The sequence below is a fragment of the Theropithecus gelada genome, chromosome 4, assembly GCF_003255815.1.
Source record: "Theropithecus gelada isolate Dixy chromosome 4, Tgel_1.0, whole genome shotgun sequence".
Classification (NCBI taxonomy): domain Eukaryota; kingdom Metazoa; phylum Chordata; class Mammalia; order Primates; family Cercopithecidae; genus Theropithecus; species Theropithecus gelada.
The window spans coordinates 10,956,964-10,978,726 of NC_037671.1; the positions used below are offsets into that span (position 1 = coordinate 10,956,964).

At 39.1% G+C, this 21,763-nt stretch overlaps 1 protein-coding gene across 4 annotated transcripts in view; it reads right to left on the minus strand.

Moving 5' to 3' along the window:
* Positions 1–573: 573 nt before the first annotated feature.
* The window catches only part of BLOC1S5 (biogenesis of lysosomal organelles complex 1 subunit 5), a 60,885-nt gene continuing 39,695 nt past the window's right edge, over positions 574–21,763 (minus strand). For all 4 annotated transcript variants that reach the window (XM_025383883.1, XM_025383882.1, XM_025383884.1 and 1 more), the window contains 2 exons: positions 13,785–13,843; positions 574–2,846 (listed from right to left, as the gene is read on the minus strand). In XM_025383883.1, the coding sequence (XP_025239668.1) occupies positions 2,667–2,846; positions 13,785–13,843 (239 nt within the window). In that variant the 3' untranslated portion in view covers positions 574–2,666. The remainder of the gene's footprint in view (positions 2,847–13,784; positions 13,844–21,763) is intronic.

The following is a 21,763-nucleotide window of genomic DNA, read 5'->3' on the forward strand; positions in this document are numbered from 1 at the left end:
GGCACAGTGGCTCATGCCTGTAATCTCAGCACTTTGGGAGGCTGAGGTCGGCAGATCACTTGAGATTAAGAGTTCAAGACCAGCCTGGCCAACATGGTAAAACTCCTTCTCTACTAAAAATATAAAAATTAGCTGGACATGGTGGTACATGCCTGTAATATCAGCTACTCAGGAGGCCGAGAAACAAGAATTGTTTGAACCCAGGAGGCAAAGTTTGCAGTGAGCCGAGATCACGCCACTGCACTCCAGCCTGGGTGACACAGTGGGACTCTGTCTCAAAAAAAAAGGAAAGAAATGTTACAAATTATGCAGTTATTAAAATTATTTTTTACATGTAAATAAAATACATATTAAAAGTGATTTGGCAACTGGGAAACAGAAGCAGAAGTGTTCACCACTAAAAATATCAAAAGGAAGGTAAATAAACCAACTCTTATAGAAGCTATGCTGAATAGTTAAAAATGTTACAAGGAAATAACTGAGTATCTTAATGTCTAAAGCTCAAAAAGCCCATCAATTCATTTTGGTTTAGGAAGTCCCTTAGGTATTTATGGAATATGTACAAACTTACAAGGTAAAGTATTATTCACATGAGATGAACACAAACTATCAGAAATCTTTGCTATACAAGCTGGGTAGCCACAGTTAAGAATATATTCCCCTCACACATACAATCTTAATTTCTTGGTTACAGCATTCGTTCAATGATGTGTTGGCAATTAATTGCATTCCAAAAAGTGTCCATGGTACAAAGGGAATTTTCATTTAAGGCTCCCCTCCCTTTTCATGTGTGGGATATTTTTGGAAGTATTTTTTTTTCCATCTACTGAAAGAGAATTAAGAAAATTCCAACATGCCTTGGTGTCAGCAAGTGTGCTTTTTAGTCCAGGTACCAGCAAATGATTGATGAGCCTGTCAAGCCTACAGTAGCGGATAGAGAAAGTTGGCAGAAGTTCAGTGTTACTGAAAAAAAATCTCAAATACTTATTTCATCTCCTCTATTAAGTTTAATCACATTTTCAACATGCAGCCAAGAATGAAGCTTTGACAGTAAGCCATACATTTACACAGGCAGGCATTGTCAATTTTCTGCAGTCGCCACACTGAGATAACACAAGAGAGCTGGATATTTTCTTTCGTGTGCCTTTCTTTACTAAAGAGCAATAAAAAGTATGTGAAAGATTTATCCATACCTCAAATTCGTTTACCATAAATCTCTTGAAATTATTGCATTTACTTTTGCTTGGTTTATGGCAAATAAAAAATCAACTTAGTTCTTCAGTTAGATTTTTTTTTTTTTTTTGAGACAGAGTCTCACTCTGTCATCCAAGCTGGAGTGCAGCAGTGCCATCTCAGCTCACTGCAACCTCCACCTCCCAAGTTCAGGTGATTTCCATGCCTCAGCCTCCTGAGCAGCTGGGATTACAGCGTGCACCACCACGCCGGGCTAATTTTTGTATTTTTAGTAGAGACAGGGTTTCACCATGTTGGCCAGGCTGGGCTTGAACTCCTAGTCCTCAAATGATCCGCCTGCCTCGGCCTCCCAAAGTGTTGAGATTACAGGTGTGAGCCACTGCACCCAGCCTCAAATTAGATTGTTAAATGCAGGTTTTTAAAGATCACAGTGATGACAGAACTGGTACATGTTTCATCATAATATACCTGCTTATGAGAACAGACATTAGCACTAAAAAGGATTTACATTTAACATGGACCATTTGCCATGTGGGCAAACACTTCTGGTTCATTCAAAGCCAGGAACTTTATATGGTTCCAGAGGGACTCCCTGGCAGATTTTGTTGATTACTCCACTAAACAGTCGAAACATGTATAGATATTATTTATCTTATAAAGCTTACCCACAGCAAAACAGACACAAAAATGAGGTAAATACTATGGGCAAGATTATAGTTCTTGGAAAAACTAAATGTCAAAATATATTTTTGGTAAGCTGTTCTTACTAAGCATGATGTAAAAGCTGAAAATAGTTAAGTGTTGGAAGGCCACAAAACTTAACGTGTCTTCTCATCCACGGAAGCCCGTGGCATTACGCTGCACTGTAAAATGAGCAACGCTTCCCAAGAGGCAGTTCCAATACCAACATGGCCATCTTTGCCGCAGTAGGGACAATGTTGTCACTCCCACCTCTCTGAAATGTGAGCTCTGCTCCAAGGACAGTTGGGTTTTTTTTTTTTTTTTTTGGTCTGCATTACTCATGCAGTAACACTTTGTACGTTCTTTCAACAGCCAAGGAGGCTGTGACAGCTAGCTTCTATACCTGCCCCTTAAGCCACAACAATAAACAATTGTTAACCCTATATAGAAATGAATTAAATGATCTTTTTAAGAAGTCTATACCTACAGTTCTCTGAGCTAATCAATGGAAAAGATGATCAATTCTGACTAACAAAGAGTACATTTATTCCATTGTCCTTCCTACTTCTCTTCATTCAAATAATCATATAGGCACTTAAAGCTGGAAAGATGTAGCACCTTTCTTTAAACATCCAATCAGAATGCCAGTAGAAGCTTCTTTCTTCTGATACAAGAGTGCCACTGAATATATTGCTAAGCTTGAAGCAGAGGCTAAATGGTTTGGTGGGAATATTTTTCAGGAGAGAGGTGAACATATTCACATTAGTTTGTGATTGTTGTGGTTCAAGTTCTTAAAAAGTTGAAAATTTCGCTAGGTCCTTCTCCATCTCAGCATATTGTTCTTTAAGCCTCCCCATGGCTTTTCTGTGCTCTTCATCCACTTCAGCCCTTTTGTTGGGTTGCTCCTTCATGAAGTCGTCCCACTGGAGCGTATGCTGTTTCTCACTAGCTACTAAGTGGTCACTATGAATCTGAGAAAAGAAATTAGAAAGTCACATGACATTTTCCAGACAATAATTTCATAACATTATCTCTTGATATTTGGTTACCGTAACAATCAGCTGGGAAGTCACAAGGAAAAAGTTGTGTTATAATATCCAAAAAAAGATGACACATTAGAGACAGCTAAGGCTTCTCTCATTAAAATTAAACATGGATATTCTCATTTCCTAAATTTTAAAAGCAGGCTGGGCACAGTGGCTCACGCCTGTAATCCCAGCATTCTAGGAGGCCAAGGCGGGTGGATCACCTGAGGTAAGGAGTTTGAGACCAGCCTAGCCAACATGGCAAAACTCCGTCTCTACTAAAAATACAAAAATTAGCTGGGTGTGGTGGCACATGGCTGTAGTCCCAGCTACCTGGGAGGCTGAGGCATAAGAATCGCTTGAACCCAGAAGGCAGAGGTTGCAGTGAGCTGAGATGGCACCACTGCATCCTAGCCTGGGTGACAGAGTGACCCTCCGTCTCAAAAAAAAAAAAAAAATATATATATATATATATATATATTTTTAAAGCGTATAGTATAAAACGATAAAATCAAACACAATCCAAGTATTTTTTCATATTTCTATTTCTCCTCAAATACCATTTCACTGCAGATATTTTAAAACCAATTTAAAAAAATACATACTAAAAGAATCATTGCTATAAGAAGTCAAAATGTCTGTCTTACATAAAATATTTTTAAGTGCATTAAAAAGAATCATAAATTATTAGTCACTAGAGGAGAACTCGAGAAATCTCTTCTGGGCTGGGCACAGTGGCTCGCGCCTGTAATCCCAGCACTTTGGGAAGCTGAGGCGGGCAGATCACCTGAGGTCAGGAGTTCAAGACCAGCCTGGCCAACATGGCAGAACCCTGTCTCTACTAAAAATATAAAAATTAGCCGGTGTGGTGGCGTGCACCTGTGATCCCAGCTACTCGGGAAACTGAGGCAGGAGAACTGCTTAAACCCAGGAGACAGAGGTTGCAGTGAGATGAGATCACGCCATTGCACTCCAGCCTAGGTGACAAAGTGAGACTCCCTCTCAAAAAAAAAAGAAAGAAATCTCCTCTGGGTCAGTTCTAGTCCTTAAAGCAAATCAACATCTCAAACATCTGCGTCAAATGTCTCAGTTCTTGAGATGTTCCTTAATACTGCTATATAAGGATGAAAGGTTTTTTGTTTTTCTTTCTAGCACCACAGTAATACAGATAAAATGCTGTATAAATAAAAAAGGTATAAATTTAGTTTTCTCCCTCCTTCCAAAGTATAATTTCAATTATTAACTTTGAATACGTACAACAAAAATCTAAATAGAGAGTATGAAAAAATAACTTTACATCCCTATTTCAACTATTCTACATGTATGTCATTAGCAGTTAAGTTTTGATACAGATTAGGTTCTATTAAACAAACAAAAACTGGGATATGCAAACTATAAAAACATACAAGGTCGAATTGCTTGAACCCGGGAGGCGGAGGTTGCAGTGAGCCAAGACTGCACCATTGCACTCCAGCCTGGGTGACAGAGCGAGACTCTGTCTCAAAAACAAAAACAAAACACACACACACACACACCCCCCAACAAAGCACCCAAAGTCACTGTTAATTCTGGCATATTAATTCCAGCACTTGAATGAAAAAGGGACACGCAGCGTACTCAGATGCTGGTTAACTCACATGTCAGCCACTAGAAAAACAGCTACTAGGAAAAAGAAACCATCTTCAGGCTGTTCATCATATTCTTGCTGTTCTATTTTCTCTCTCATTCGGGTCAGGACGACAAACAGGATGAAGGGCTGAATAAACCAATGTGCTCTAAGTACCCATAAAATGCAAATTTCTGCTAGTTGTTTTGCATAGCTACTTCTAAAAGCCTCTCCTTTAAGATGACATTATTCTCATTTTACAGACAAAGAAATTAAGGCTTAAGGACACTTTTATCCTCCATGGTCACTCACCTAATAGCTTGGTTGTAGATTCAAATTTAGTTCTTTCTGATACCCAAACCCACGCCTTTTCTATCACAGAGTACAAATCAGATCTTTCTAGAGGAAGTTTTACGTAGGTAGCTAAAAATCTCTTTCACAAGACAAACGCTCTTGTGAGAGCCTTTTTGCTAGGCTGATCTGAAGCTCCTCAGCACCAAGACTGTTCAACTTCAGACTCACGTCAACTTCTTTCCAATTGAAAATTCTTGGTCAAACATTCCTCTAAAATGTTTGACTGTTACTTTACAGTCAAACATTGCTCTAAAATATGTCCCACAGACACTTGGGATCTGAACAGATATTACAGTGGTAGGGAGAGAGGATTAGGGAGGGGTTTACTCATCCAATAAATTTGTTAAACAGGTTAAACAAAATGCAAAGAATTATTTTAACTTTTCAGCCTTATAGATTATAACTCTCCAAAAGATGCATGAAGAGTTTATTGAACTATTCTGATGGAACTTTAGAAATAACTGTTACAGTCTAAGAGAAAAGCCACAGTCACACTAGAAAAAGAAAAAATGCAGATAAACTTCATCAAAATGATATTTAGCTTTAGTTGTGTTTTAATAAACACAGAGAATATTAAACATGCATACTCAGATGTTATTTAATTTGGTCATTTCTTTGTAAATGAAAAGTCATCATTGGCTCAGCTGACCCTGCGATGTGGACCACAAGGCAAGAGCCCGTGTTCCCCCTCCCAACCAGAATGCATTTTATCCAGTACAGCCCAATAAAGAAAAATGTAGCTTTGGCAGGCATATAAACCTCGCTTCAAATTCTGGTCTACCTGTCACTAGTTGCATGATGCTGAGCAACTTAGTTTCTTTAACTTTAAAATGAGGAAAATAAATACTCCGCATCCATAAATAATACTTATAAAGACTAGAGGTAGAACATGTCAAGTTCCTAGCTCAGTGCCTGAGGAACTTAATAAAAGGTAAATATTATACAAATCACAAGCGAAGCATCTAGAAGGCAGATCACTCTACTTTTATCCCCCTGCCATTTCAGTTTTTGTTCTTTAATTTTAATAATTTTAGCAACATATTGTAATAATTCAAACAATATAGACAACTCAAGAGCAACAGACTTTCCCCTCCATTCTTATATTCAATTTAATCCTCGATGCAGCCATTATTAACCATTTGGCTATAAGAACAGCCTTTAAGATACTGCAATATATTAGTGAATAAGATACTGCCAAAGATCAGTATTTCTATTGTGTAGTTTCAGAATATTATGAATAAAGATAAACATATTCAAGTAGCCTGTTCATATCAGGCATATCGCTTATTGGCCTTGTAGGCTGAGTGAAAATAAGCTAAAAGATGACAATCGCCAAATCCAAATAAAAATCTAGTTTTGCTTCCTCATCAAGAAGTTCTTACAGTCACTCCATGCTATCGTTTCCTAGTTGCCCAGGCTGGAGGGCAGTGGCACAATCTTAGCTCACTGCAACCTCTGCCTCCCGGGTTCAAGCGATTCTCCTGCCTCAGCCTCCCAAATAGCTGGGATTACAGGCGCCCACCAACACACCAGGCTAATTTTTGTATTTTTAGTAGAGACAAGGTTTCACCACGTTGGCCAGGCTGGTCTGGAACTCCTGACCTCAGGTGATCCACCCACCTCTGCCTCCCAAAGTGCTGGGATTACAGGCATGAGCCACCGTGTCCGGCCCATTCTTACATTTTTTACAACAATTAGTAAAGAAAAAAGGGGAGGGGGTCGCCTATACATTCATGTATTGACAATACTGCGGTCTTTACATACAAATAAAACCCAGCTACCTGGAAATAACATTTATCTGAAACTTAGTTGAGAACGTGGTAAGACCTTTAAGTCATCCAAAAGAAAAAGGTACTACAAAGTCCATTTACAAATATTGCAGGGCTCATGAAAAGCTCTTCTGATTCTGAGCCTATTTGACCTACATCATACACAATTCTAACCAGCTTAGTTAACTGGTTTCTAAGACAACACCCTATTAAAAAATCACAAGTTAGAAAATGAAAAGGCTGATAAACGAGGGAAGAATAACAGGCATCAGCCTTATAGCAAAAGAGGAGGCAGATAAAAAACTTAAAACACACAGTATCTGAGGGCGGCTGCTACAGAAACAGCACAGTATCTTTCTCCTTCCCTAATGACATCACCATATTCACCATTATATAAAGTCGGATATGCTCAATAATGCCTGATTCCTACAAAATTATTCTGTAACATTTAATAAATTTTTTAAAAAACATAAAAGTATAGAATATCTTTTTTAAGATTTCCATCCAAAGTCATCAAAGTTCATGGTGACAGATGACAAGAAGACCCATCGAGACATGGAGACCTACAACATCTCCATTAAGGAGATGCCCCTCAATGTTGCTGACCTTGTCTGAGAGGCTGTCCTGCTACCTGGCCCCAGCTAGGGGCAGAGGAGCAGCAGGCGTGTGAGGATGGCATGGACATCTTGTCACTTTTTTCTCTGTACAAATACCACTTCCTGAGGCAAAAGAAGTTAACTGTGAACACGTCAGACACCCTTTTCTTTGGGGTAGGCTCTTGCCCTAGGGGCCATTTCTTCTCCCCAAAAACACTAATTCATTTCCCTAAGCTAGTTACCTCCAGATTCCAGAGGTTCTCCCCACCCCAGCTGAGTTTCTCTGGATATCATTCAAGGGACTATGTCACTGAACTTCATTTGCTGGAACAAATCTGGAGGGAGAGCTCATAAAACTCCTGAGTGAGGCTGCCCAGGGGATTGTCCCCATGTAGGGGAAGCAGAGGAGAGAAAATGGTAGCCATTTTTACATTGACATTGTTTTGTATAGTGTTTATTGATTCAAGAAACATAAAATTCTGAATAAAATGACGTGGAAACTGCTCCTTAAAGATAAAATAAAGAAATCAGAAAAACAACAAAAAAAAGTGGTTAAAGTTATAAGAACGTTGTGCTTAAAGAATATAAAAACCTTGGTTTTTTCATAGAATTACCATACAAAGCAGCAATTCCACTATTGGGCATATTTCCAAAAAAATTAAAAGTAGGAACTTGAACAGCTATTTGTACACCCACATTTACAGCAATGTTATGCATAATAGCTAAAGGTGGGAGAACCTAAATGTCCATAGACAAATGAACAGATAAACAGAATGTAGTCTACACATACAATGGAATATTATTCAGCCTTAAAAAAGAAGGAAATTCTGACACATGCTACAGCATGGACGAATCTCGACGACATTACACTAAAGAAATAGGCCAGTCACAAAAGAGACAAACGTTGTATGAGTCTACTTACACGATGAACCTAGAGCAGTCAAATTCATAGAGCTAGAAAGTAGAATGGTGGTTTCCAGGGGTGGAGAGAAAGGGGAATGAGGAGTTACTGCTTACTGGGTACAGAGTTTCAGTTTTGAATATGAAAGAGTCCTGTGGGCTGGGTGCGGTGGCTCACGCCTGTAATCCCAGCACTTTGGGAAGCTAAGGTGGGTGGATCACCTGAGGTTAGGAGTTCAAGACCAGCCTGGCCAACATGGCAAAGCCCCGTCTCTACTGAAAATACAAAAATTAGCTGGGCATGCTGGGCATGATGGCAGGCGCCTGTTGTCGCAGTTACTCGGTAGGCTGAGGTGGGAGAATCGCTTGAACCTGGGAGGTGGAAGTTGCAGTGAGCCGAGATCACGCCCCTGCACTCCACCCTGGGTGACAGAAGCAAAACTCCATGTCAAAAAATTAGCAATAAATAAATTTAGAAAAAAAAGGTTCTGTGGATGGATGGTGGTGATGGTTGAACAACAATGTGAATATAGATAATGCCACTGAAATGTACATTTTAAAATGGTTATGAAGGTAAATGTTATGTTATATGAATTCTGCCACAATAAAAAAAAAAGTACATCAAGTTTCAGTGGGCTCTTCTTAAATGGAATCAACTGCACTCTTCAAGATAAACTTAGAAAATGCCAACTTTAAAAGAAAATGAAGAGAATTTATTAATAATCTATAACTACACACCAAAAGCAATTAACTATAATGGTGCTATCTCTTTCTACTTAGTAAAATATATACATAAGTTACAACAGAGAAAGAAATAATAATAAACTGGCATGCATGCAGGCACTCACCGCCCTCCACCAATTAAAGATAATTTGAAATAGAAACCAATCCTGAAGACAGGTGTCTAGAACCAGGTATATAAAAGAAGTCTGGATTACGAAATAGAAACACACTTCTGCAGAGATTCGTCTAAGTCAGTGATTTTCAATGGGGGGCAGGGGAGGGCATTTTACACCCCTCTCCCCCAGGAGATTGTTGGTTATCATAACACAGGTTGTGGGAAGGTGCTACTGGCATCTAGTCGATAAAGGTCAAGGATGCTGCTAAACATCCTGCAATGCACAGGACAGCACCCACAATAAGGAATTACCAGGTCCAAATAGTGCTGAGGTTGAGAAACCCTGGTCTACAGGAAAACTCTGAATAATCCAACTAAGGTCTAAAAGGTCTTTTAGAGCATCTGCCAGTAATATACATGCCATTAATTTTATATATGCCTTACAGAGACACAGGAAAAACCATTTCCTTTGGTAAGGAGTGTCAGTATAACAACTGCCAAAAACGATTTTATATAGAACAGTATGTACTGATACGTTACTCCATTTTCAAACTCTATTAAAAACAATGTATAAGCCATTTGAACTTGCTGCTCTCATGAAAGTAATCATAAAGAAGGATAACTGCATCTAATAAATATTTGTGGACAAGGTGAATCAAAAGCATTCACATTTACTTCATAATTACTTCCAGTCTGGTTGAACAGGGCTTCAAAAATTGACACCTGTGCATGAACCTAAATTTAAATTATTGACAGATATTATTAACCATCTCATCTCCACCGGTGGCATATTTTTAAGAGCCAGTGAATTTTATAAGCCAATAATATTTTCCTTTCACTATTCTTATTGCTAGTGCCCAAAATGCAACTTTGTACTAGTGGTAGTTTTGAAGACATGTCAAATAACTAGGGAATGTGCATTTATTGTTCTTCTGAATGTACTTTTAGATATCAATTGTGGGAAATATGATTTGTATGAATGACGTTTATCAGTTTACTTCCTACAGAAATCCACAAATTGTCTTGACATAAAAGAATTAATGAATTCAAGATCAGCCTGACCAAGATGGTGAAACCTCGTCTCTACTAAAAATACAAAAATTAGCCACAAGTGGTGGTGTGTGCCCGTAATCCCAGCTACTTGGGAGGCTGAGGCAGGAGAATCGCTTGAACCCAGGAGGCAGAGGTTGCAGTGAGCTGAGATGGCGCCACTGCACTCCAGCCTGGGTAACAGAGTGAGACTCCATCTCAAAAAAAAAAAAAAAAAAAAAAAAAAAAGAATTAATGAGTAATGGCAGGAGTCTATTTGATTTCATTACTACTCCCATCTTTGTTCTGAGAACCTTTCAAATATATAAAATGTATGCAATGGTATAACCAAGGGCAACAATTAACATTAGGTTGAAAATGCAGCTAGAGGTCAGGTCTTTTGCTTTGTTTACATTGGCTAGATGAGAAATTAAACTTTACCTTTATGACATATGTGTGTGTGCACACACGTGTATGTGTGGGGTTTGAAACCTCTGCCATGTCACAGTTTCAGAAGAAGCTACATATGGCAGTAAAACAAAAAAGTAAAAGAAAAAGAAAAAAGAAATAAAGACACGACTGAAAGTTTATTGCTCTAATAAAAATGTAAAGAATTTTTACTTTTCTCTGAGCAAAGAAGTACATCTGTTTATGACTTTAAGCTGGTTAATTTATTAAATTATCTTCAGGAAAGAAAATCAGGGTAACAAATCTAAGTCTGCTTACAAACTAAGTCTCACAGACTTACCAACTTCTGGTGAAACAAAGTTTCAGTATATTTTAAAATACTAATTTTTAATATATATTCTATAAAAATTAGTCTTAAAATACCCCTAGACATAATATCTATAAGAAATGTCCTTCAGGCTGGGCACAGTGGCTCATGTCTGTAATTCCAGCACTTTGGGAGACTGAGGCGGGTAGATCATCCGAGGTCAGGAGTTCGAGACCAGCCTGGCCAACATGGCGAAACCCTGTCTCTACTAAAAATACAAAAATTAGCTAGGATTACAGGTGTAATCCCAGCTACTTGGGAAGCTGAGGCAGGAGAACAGTTTAAATCTGGGAGGTGGAGATTGCAGTGAGCCATTGCACCACTGCCCTCCAGCCTGGGCGGCGACGGAGTGAGACTTCGTCTCAAAGAAAAGAGAAAAAAAAAAGAAAAAGAAAAAAAGAAGTATACTTCATATTAAATATTAAAATATTCTTTTTTTTTTTTTGAGATGGAGTTTCACTCTTGTTGTCCAGACTGGAATGCAATGGTGCAAACTTGGCTCACCGCAACCTCCGCCTCCCGGGTTCAAGTGATTCTCCTGCCTCAGCCTCCCCAGTAGCTGGGATTAAACGAGGCATGCACCACCACATCCAGCTAATTATATATTTTTTAGGAGACACGGGGTTTTTCCATGTTGGTCAGGCTGGTCTCAAACTCCCGACCTCAAGTGATCCGCTCGCCTCAGCCTCCCAAAGTGCTGGGATTACAAGTGTGAGCCACCACGCTCGGCTTAAAATATTCTTATTTCTTGTGACCAGTGCTTTTTAAACCATGGGATAGACAGCACTTTTTAATTTGCAAAATTATCAATGGGAAGGTTTCTCAAGTGCTTCTTCACAGACTCTAACAGACTATGGCAGGGCTCTTATCCACACAGTGACTGCTCGCATCTTAAACAAATAGTGAGTTGGCAGGAAAAAAATGCTACTCTACATTTTGACAGTGAGATACAATTTTCAAAGTCATTTCAAATAATTTTTATAATGCAATTTACCCTTCGATCTATCAGATAAGTAGAATAGATCATTATTTTGCAGACGAGGAGCTGGAAGCTCAAGGATTTGTCCAAGGGCTTATAGCTAGCTAGTAAAGGGAACCAATACCAGAAATAAAAGAAGCCAGGTATTCTTACCCAATCTGGTCATCTTCCTACTATACACAGGGCCAATACACCACATGTAGAAATAGTTCAAAGCGACAAGAGAAACTGTTCAAATTAAAATTTAATTTTCAGTTCCTTCTGCTCAAGAATGACAAAAATTGCCATTTTTCAGAACTATAACTGCTTTGACAATGTCTTAGAAAAACAGACCAATTAATGTGCTGGTGCACACTCACCTGAAATCTACTTAAATCATATAGCAACATGTCAGAGAGGTAACATGTAGCATGCGATACGTCTTCATTTTTATTTTGAGAGCCAAGAGAACCGCATGTGTTGAAATATACAGCCAGTGTTCTATCAGATAGTTATTCGGCTTCTCAAAAAACGGAAAGTTTCTGATGTCCCCACAACAAATTGTTTAATACAGCATTTAAGATCATCCACAATAATCTCTAGAAATGTCCATTTAGACAGTCTCCATACCAGGTCCACGAGACAATATTGACTTCTCACATCTTTCGCCTTTACTTACAATGTATTCCTTGCCCTACAATATCTCTCTTCTCATCTTCCAGTAACTGAATTCCTACCAATCAAGGTCAGGCTTGAATGCCATCGTCTTCCTAATAAATTATACTTTTGCCAAGATCCTAAAAAGTTATTAGTAATGATCACAGTTCTCACTTTATCCTCTATTATTACAGGGTTAGTGCTTTGGGACTCCAAGACTTTTAGCTCCTTAAGTGTAGGAACTGCCCTAAAATTAGCAAAATCCATCATCCCCAGTGGCACCTAGCACAGCAGAGGAATTAAAAATGTATCTGCTGTCCAGTCTGTCATGGTCCACTTACGTCCCCCAGCCCTGCCTGCCTTTCCAGCACTCCCTGCACGCTGTGCAAGCACCCCATCCTGACACAAACCTCCCTGACCACAGATCTGCCTGGCCACTGCATCCAGGAGCTCAGCCATGGCCCTGCTTCCCGAATGGCCTGCGGGGTCCCACTATCCTTGGGCAGCATTCCCATCTGTCTTAAATGTCAAGTCCTTTCAATAAAGTGTAAATTAGCAAATTGTTGACTTTTCAAACTTTATATTAACGTTTAGATTTAAGCAGAGGGTACAGAAACTGAAACTCTGAGAAGGCTCATTCCATTATATTTTTATACAGGGACAGATCTGAACTATTATTGTGGATTAACCACAACACATTCCAGATAAATGGAGACAGTAACATTTGTCGATACACACACACAAGCAAAAAGGTATTATTTTCAGAGTGACTTAGTCTTTTCAATGTTTTTTAATAAGTGTAAGATGTATCTTCATCAGTTTAGAGCAATGAGTAAGTTACAAAAACACTTGATGATAATTGCAAGTGAAAAACACCAAATTATCACAGGAACTTAAATTCTTGTGCTATTTTTCCACATCTGAATTTAGTTAACATATAATTCAAATAAGCAAAGCACTGCCCAGCAAATGATTCAAATACTCCTATGGCTATTCATTAAATAACCTATCCACAGGCATGAATGCTTCCTTTTCTAGAAGAAATATACATAATATACTCAATACTTCAGGCTCAGAGGAAAGATTTATATCTCCAATCTGGTGGATATTTGTTGTTACATGTAAAAGTCCTATTTTCTCTCTCCTCCAGGAGACAAATACCACTTTCAGGGAAAAGATGGAAATGTTGAAAAGGAAAAAAGAGAGTTCTGCAATTTCAATTTATAAAAATATTGATGGTATGACCACGTGACCATACCTTCTCAACACATCTTCAATGAATCAGCCATTTTAAAATATGTAAAAATCACTGCATTCAGAGAATTTTCTGATCAAAAGCAATTGCTAATAATGTAACAAACACCCAAGACTTATATGCCCCGTTATCTAAATGATCTTTTACCTTTTTTCGTTCCTGTTCCCTCTGTTGGAGTCTACAGACTGAATCATTAGCTGCTTGCACTGAAATAAAAAAGACATGGGTTTTCAGTCAGCAGACCGTGTTCAAGGAAACACATACCTGGGGGAGGAGTATGTGTGGAGAGCATGTGGATTGTTTTAGATCTCAAAAAACTATGAGAAAACTGACATTATTTTGGTGGTGGTGAGATGGCCAGAAAGGGAAAGTAAGTTTTGCCAATATATTCAGGATGTCATAATTAGAACAATAATTCTTGAGCTTTGAGCTATAAGCTGAAGGACATTTAAATACTAACTCCAATGACAGACTGTCTACGACCACCTCAGAATTCTCCAAAAAGATATAAAATGCCAATAAATTTATCACAACATTCTGATTGTGACGTTACATTGTCTGTCTGTCCCCACCGTCCCCCCTTTCTCTCATTCATACTACTGCTCTCTCACTGCAGTACCTGGTAACTACATGACTTCAACACCTTTCTACTCTTCTTGCCTGTGCTCTCTTGATTTCTAATTTATCCCAGCTGCCACTGCAAGATTCCGCTTCCTCTAGACCATCTCCATTAAGTCATTTCTCTTTCTCAAGAACTAACTGCTAGTAATAATTATTCTAATTATTTATTGAGTATTTACTAAGTGCCAAGATCTATGTATTATCCCTCTTAATCCCACATTCGTATTAGGAAATGATCACTATTCCATTTTACAGATGACAAAACTGAGGTAAAGAGAGGTGAAGCTGTCAATCAAGGAGGTTATACAACTAATAAGTACAGGAAACAGGATTTCAAATCAGATCTTTCTGGCTATAAAGACTTGGCTCTTACTATCAACACTCTACTGCCTCTTTAATTATTTCATCAGTGAAACCAGTTGTAATTCTTCCCTTATTTAAACCTTTTCATCTGCCAGACACATTTTTTTCTGTCGATAAATGTTCTCACTTACTTCATCCAAATAAAGACATGTAGTGTGCAGGCTAAGAGTGAGCCTTAGTCAGTCAAATTTGGCACTCAGTTGTGTGAATGATCTTGGGCATGTTCGCTCGCTCAATTATTCATTTGTCAAATGTTTACTGAGCATTTGCTTTGTGCCAGGCACTGTTCTTGTTGGCGCTCCTATCTCTCAGCACCTTAGTTCCTCATCTGTAATATGAACATAACTACTAATGACAGGGCTTCAGAAGTGACATAAAATTTAAATGAGAACACAGTACATACTATGCTTAAAAGTAAATAATTTCAATATTAATAATGATAACCACTTAGAGTAGTTCTTTATATAAAATAAGCAGTCAGGCCGGGCGCGGTGGCTCACGCATGCCTGTAATCCCAGCACTTTGGGAGGCTGTGGCGGGTGGATCACCTGACGTCAGGAGTTCGAGACTAGCCTGACCAACATGGTGAAACTCTGTCTCTACTAAAAATACAAAAATCAGCTGAGAACGGTGGCACACGCCTGTAGTCCCAGCTACTTGGGAGGCTGAGGCAAGAGAATCGCTTGAACCTGGGAGGCGGAGGTTGCAGTGAGCCAAGATCGTGCCACTGCACTCCAGCCTGGGTGACAGAGCGAGACTCCATCTCAAAATAAATAAATAAATATATATATATATGTGTGTGTGTGTATATATATATAAAATAAGCAATCAAGAACTGTTCACTGTTACCAATATTCTATTTATTGTACTATCCCTAAAGAAAATCCTTTCCTTATTTCTTTTCACTAATTAAACTGTTTTGTTTCAAAAGCCCAGTTCAAGGTTTACTGTCTTCATAAAGCCCTCCTGTTAGTCTCTTCCCTCTGAGGATTTTCCCTATTTGAAATTCCTTTATCAGATGTGTGTGTGTATCCTACCATTTATTAATATCTTGCATTTGCTGAAATTGGAGGTTTGTCTAATTGTTTTAAAATTATGTCTTCCCACCCCACCCCAATCCGGCCCCAACTAGGTCACAAGTTCCACAATAGGGCAGGGACTGTGATTTCTCTTTCAGAGAAATGTTAGGCCTTTCCCTCTGGGAATATGGTAGAAGAGAAGAATTTTGTTTTCAAAAAGTTGTGTTTTTATCAGTAACCATTAATTTTAGCTATATCAAAAGTAATATTTAAGTACTGAAAATTAGGTTCCCAATCATTTTTTTTTAATAAAAGAAAATATTTTTTTAAAAAAGAGTTGATTAGATCTGCCTTCTTTCTGTGGCATATTAATATGACATCATCTTTCCCAAGCAGTGCTTCTATCATTTCCTGGGCTGGTTTTTTCCCCCACTGGCTCTGCGAACATAACTTAAAATCCATTTGGCAGCTGTTAGGAGCTTCATCACTTTCAGAAGATTCTGAGCCTAACCTAAAAGAAGAGTTACAGGCTTCTGCCACCTACTTTGTGATTTGTAACGTCCTTTAAAATTGTAATCAGAACACATCTGACAAAAGTGCACTTCTGTTCCGCATCACGATTGCTACGTTTAGACAGAATATCCACTTTCAGAAATCACAGTCCCTTTGAAGCAATTTGCCTTTTAACTCTTCAGGCACACAATGGAAAAGGTTTACTTTCTGAATTTATGAAACTTGCTTTTCTAAAGTTGAAGACAATCACCATACTGCACCAAACATTCCCTTTTTGATCAATTAGTGACACCAAGAAGGCCCATTTCTCTGAACCTTCCCATCACATCTGCATCACTTACTGGTTGTATAACTCAGTACGAAGCCATCTGCCCTGTTGTCTCAGTGTTTTAGGAGAGACTTAAAAAAAAAGTCAAGAATTTATCAAGTGCTTTTCTCTTAACCAAAAGATTATTCAAGTAGATCTGTGCCACGCACCACAGTTAACAATGTCCTATTTTCCTCACATAAAAGAGAAACAAATTCACTATATCATGGTGTCTATAAGTAAACCTCAAACACACACATAAGAAAATAATTTCAGGACTTGCAGTTCCAAAATGCGGGTATAGAAGCGAGCTAGCTTCACTCTCCACAACAGAAAACGAAAATCAGGTACACAGTGCCAGCAATACCCCAGAACTCAAACATGTGGGTGAGACAGTTCTCAGGGCCACAGAGACATGAAAACACTCTGAGGAGACAGGAACAGAATCGCACTTCCATCTCTGTACCATTCCTTCCCCAACCTGCCTTGGCACCAAGCACATGGGAAATTTCCCTGACTCATGGTTTCTATGCTAAAAGAGGGATCACAGTGGACGATCAGCTTCCCCACCATCTTGGGCTCCCTGGCAGGAGAACTGTCCCTGCCTTAACCCATGGAAAGCATTGGTGATACCTTAGAGGCAGACATATCCTCGAGGACAGCCAGAGATAAAGGAGAGAGGTGCCACTTCCACCCCCAGCCTTTTAGAAACTCTGTTCTGTAACTCAGCCAAAGAAGACATCAAATCAAAGTGGCTACTCAGCAGCACCACACTGCAGGAGATTCGTTCCACAGGTGCCCTGGGTACAGAGGCTGCCTAGCCAGCCTTCCCACACTAACAAGATATCCCTTTGGGGACCTCCCCTATTCAAGATGAGTGGCATTTTGATTGTTTACTAGAACGGGTTTAAGACGCCATCTAGTGCTGAAAAGAAGCAGTGACCTAGTGAAAGAAAAAAGAAATCTGCAGGTAAAATACAAAGAATCTGTAAGCAAATGGATCCAATAAAAACAGAAACAAGACAGAGGAAATGGGAATAAATAACTAATGCTTCAATGCAAAGACACACATGTACATCCACAAGAAACAACAGCAAACAAGGAACGTCTGAAGACCTCCCTAAACAGACAAAGCAAAGAACCAGTCAGTGAATGACCTCAGTGAGATGGCAATAAATGAACTCTCTGACCAACAACGCAAAATAGCAGTTTTAAGGAAACTCAGTGATCTACAGGATAACACAGAAAAAATAATTCAGAAATTTAACAAAGAGATTAAAATAGATTTTTTTTCTTTTGAGACAGCTGTTGCCCAAGCTGGAGTGCAGTGGCACAATCTCAGCATACCACAACCTCCGCCTCCTGGGTTCAAGTGATTCTCCTGCCTCAGCCTTCTGAGTAGATGGGACTATAGGCGTGCACCACCACCCAGCTAATTTTTGTATTCTTAATAGAGACGGTGTTTTACCATGTTGGTCAGGCTGGTCTCAAACTCCTGACCTCATGATCCACCCGCCTTGGCCTCCCAAAGTGCTGGGATTACAGGTGTCAGCCACCACACCCAGTCAGATTAAAATAATTTTAAAAAATCAAACAGAAATCTTGAAACTGGGAAATACATTTGCTGAACTGAAAAATTCACTAGAGACTCTCAGCAGTAGAATGAATCAAGCAGAGGAGAGTCAGTGAGCTCAAGAAAGGTCAGACACAGTGGCTCACTCCTGTAATCCCAACACTTTGGGATGCCAAGGCAGGCAGATCACTTGATGTCAGAAGTTTGAGACCAGCCTGACCAACATGGTGAAACCCTGTCTCTACTAAAAATAGAAAAATTAGCTGGGTATTGTGGCAGGCGCCTGTAATCCCAGCTACTTGGGAGGCTAAGGCAGGAGAATCGCTTGAACCCAGAAGACACAGGTTGCAGTAAGCCAAGATCACGCCACTGCACTCCAGCCTGAGCGACAGAGCGACAGTCTAAAAGAGAGAAAAAGAAAATCACATCTCAACAGACTCAGAAAAAGCAACTGACAAAATCCAGCATCTCTTTATGATTAAAATCCTCAGCATAACTGGTATAGAAGGGACACACCCTAAGGTAAAAAAGCCATCTATGACAAATCCACAGTCAACATTAGACTGAATGGGAAAACGTGAAAGCACTCTCCCCGAGAACCGGAACAAGACAAGAATGCCTACTTTCACCATTGCTATTCAACATAGTACTGGAAGTTCTAGCCAGAGCAGTCAGACAAGAGAAAGAAAGGGCATCCAAATCGGTAAAGAGGAAGGAAAATTGTCAGTGGTCGCTGATGATATTATTGTATACCTAAAAACCCCTTAAGACTCATCCAAAAAGCCCCCATAACTGATAAATGAATTCAGAAGGTTTCAGGATACAAAATCAATGTACACAAATTAGGAGCACTGCTATACACCAATAGCAACGAAGCTGAGAATCAAATTCAGAGCTCAACCCCTTTTAGAATAGCTGCCAAAAAAGCAAAATACTTAGGAATATACTTAACCAAGGATGTGAAAGACCTCCACAAGGAAAACAACAAAACACTGCTGAAAGAAATCACAGACAACACATATGGAAACATATCCCATGCTCAGGAATGGGTAGAATAAATATTGTGAAATCTCCATAATGCCAAAAGCAATCTACAAATTCAATGCAATTCCCATCAAAATATCATTATCAATATTCACAGAACTAGAAAAAAAAATCCTAAAATTCAGATGGAACCAAAAAAGAGCCCACATAGCCAAAGCAAGATTAAGCAAAAATAACTAACCTGAGGTCATCACATTACCTGACTTCAAATTACACTACAAGGTTATAGTCACCAAAACAGCATGGAACTGGCATGAAAACAGGCACATAGACAAATGGAACAGAATAGAGAACCCAAAAAGAAAGCCAAATACTTACAGCCAAATGATCTTTGACAAAGACAACAAAAACATAAACTAGGGAAAGGACACCCTATTCAACAAATGTTGCTGGGATAATTGGCATGTCACATGTAGAAGAATGAAACTGGATCCTCCTCTCTCACCTTATGCAAAAATCAACTCAAGATGGATCAAAGACTTAAATATAAGACCTAAAACCATAAAAATTCTAGAAGATGGCCGGGCGCGGTGGCTCAAGCCTGTAATCCCAGCACTTTGGGAGGCCGAGACAGGCAGATCACGAGGTCAGGAGATCGAGACCATCCTGGCTAACACGGTGAAACCCTGTCTCTACTAAAAAACACAAAAAACTAGCCAGGCGAGGTGGCGGGCGCCTGTAGTCCCAGCTACTCGGAGGCTGAGGCAGGAGAATGGCGTAAACCTGGGAGGCGGAGTTCGCAGTGAGCTGAGATCCGGCCACTGCACTCCAGCCTGGGCGACAGAGCAAGACTCCGTCTCAAAAAAAAAAAAAATTCTAGAAGATGACAGTGGAAAAACCCTTCCAGACACTGGCTTGGGCAAAGACTCAAAAGCAAATGCAACAAAAACAAAGATAAATAGATGGGACTCAATTAAACTAAAAAGCTTCTGCACAGCAAAAGAAATAATCAGCAAACAGACAACCCACAGAGTAGGAAAAAAATAAAACTATGCACCCCACAAGAGACTAATATGCAGAATCTACAAAGAACTCAAACAAATCAGCAAGAGAAAAACGATGCCATCAAAAATGGGCTAAGGACGTGAATAGACAGTTCTCAAAAGATATACAAATGGCCAACAAACATGAAAAATGTTCAACATCAATAATTTTTGGGGATATGCAAATCAAAACCAGAATTTGATACCACCTTACTGCTGCAAGAATGGCCATCATTTTAAAAAATTTTTAAAAATTGATGGAACGTATCTCAAAATAATAAGAGTTATTTTATGACAAACCCATAGCCAATATCATACTCAATGGGCAAAACCTGGAAGCATTCCCTTTGAAAACCGGCAAAAGACAAGGATGCCCTCTCTTACCACTCCTATTCAACATAGTGTTGGAAGTTCTGGCCAGGGCAATCAGGTATGAGAAAGAAACAAAGGGTATTCAATCAGGAAAAGAGGAAGTCAAATTGTCCCTGTTTGCAGATAACATGATTGTATATTGAGAAAACCCCATTGTCTCAGCCCAAAATCTCCTTAAGCTGATAAGCAACTTCAGCAAAGTCTCAGGATACAAAATCAATGTGCAAAAATCACAAGCATTCCTATACACCATTAACAGAAAAATAGAGAGCCAAATCATGAGTGAACTCCCATTCAAAATTGCTACACAGAGAATAAAATACCTAGGAATCCAATTTACAAGGGATGTGAAGGACCTTCAAGGAGAACTACAAACCACTGCTCAATGAGATAAAAGAGGACACAAACAAATGGAAGAATATTCCATGCTCATGAAGAATCAATATCCATGAAAATGGCCATACTGCCCGAAGTAATTTACAGATTCAATCTATCCCCTTCAAGCTACCAATGACTTTCTTCACAGAATTGGAAAAAACTACTTTAAAATGCATATGGAACCAAAAAAGAGCCCACATTGCCAAGACAATCCTAAATCAAAAGAACAAAGCTGGAGGCATTCAAACTATACTACAAGGCTACAGTAACCAAAACAGCATGGTACTGGTACCAAAACAGATATATAGACCAATGGAACAGGACAGAGGCCTCAGAAATAATGCCACACATCTACAACCATCTGATCTTTGACAAACCTGACAAAAACAAGCAATGGGGAAAGGATTCCCTATTTAATAAATGGTGCTGGGAAAATCGGCTAGCCATATTTAGAAAGCTGAAACTGGATCCCTTCCTTACACCTTATACAAAAATTAATTAAAGATGGATTGAAGACTTAAATTTTAGACCTAAAACCATAAAAACCATGGAAGAAAATATAGGCAATACCATTCAGGACATAGGCATGGGCAAGGACTTCATGGCTAAAACACCAAAAGCAATGGCAACAAAAGCCAAAATTGACAAATGCGATCTAATTAAACTAAAGTGCTTCTGCACAGCAAAAGAAACTACCACCAGAGTGAACAGGAAACCTACAGAATGGGAGAAAATTTTTGCAATCTACCCATCTGACAAAGGGCTAATATCCAGAATCTACAAAGAACTCAAACAAATTTACAAGAGAAAAACAAACAACCCTATCAAAAAGTGGGCAAAGGATATGAACAGACACTTCTCAAAAGAAGACATCTATGCAGCCAACAGACACATGAAAATATGCTCATCATCACTGGTCATCAAAGAAATGCAAATCAAAACCACAATGAGAT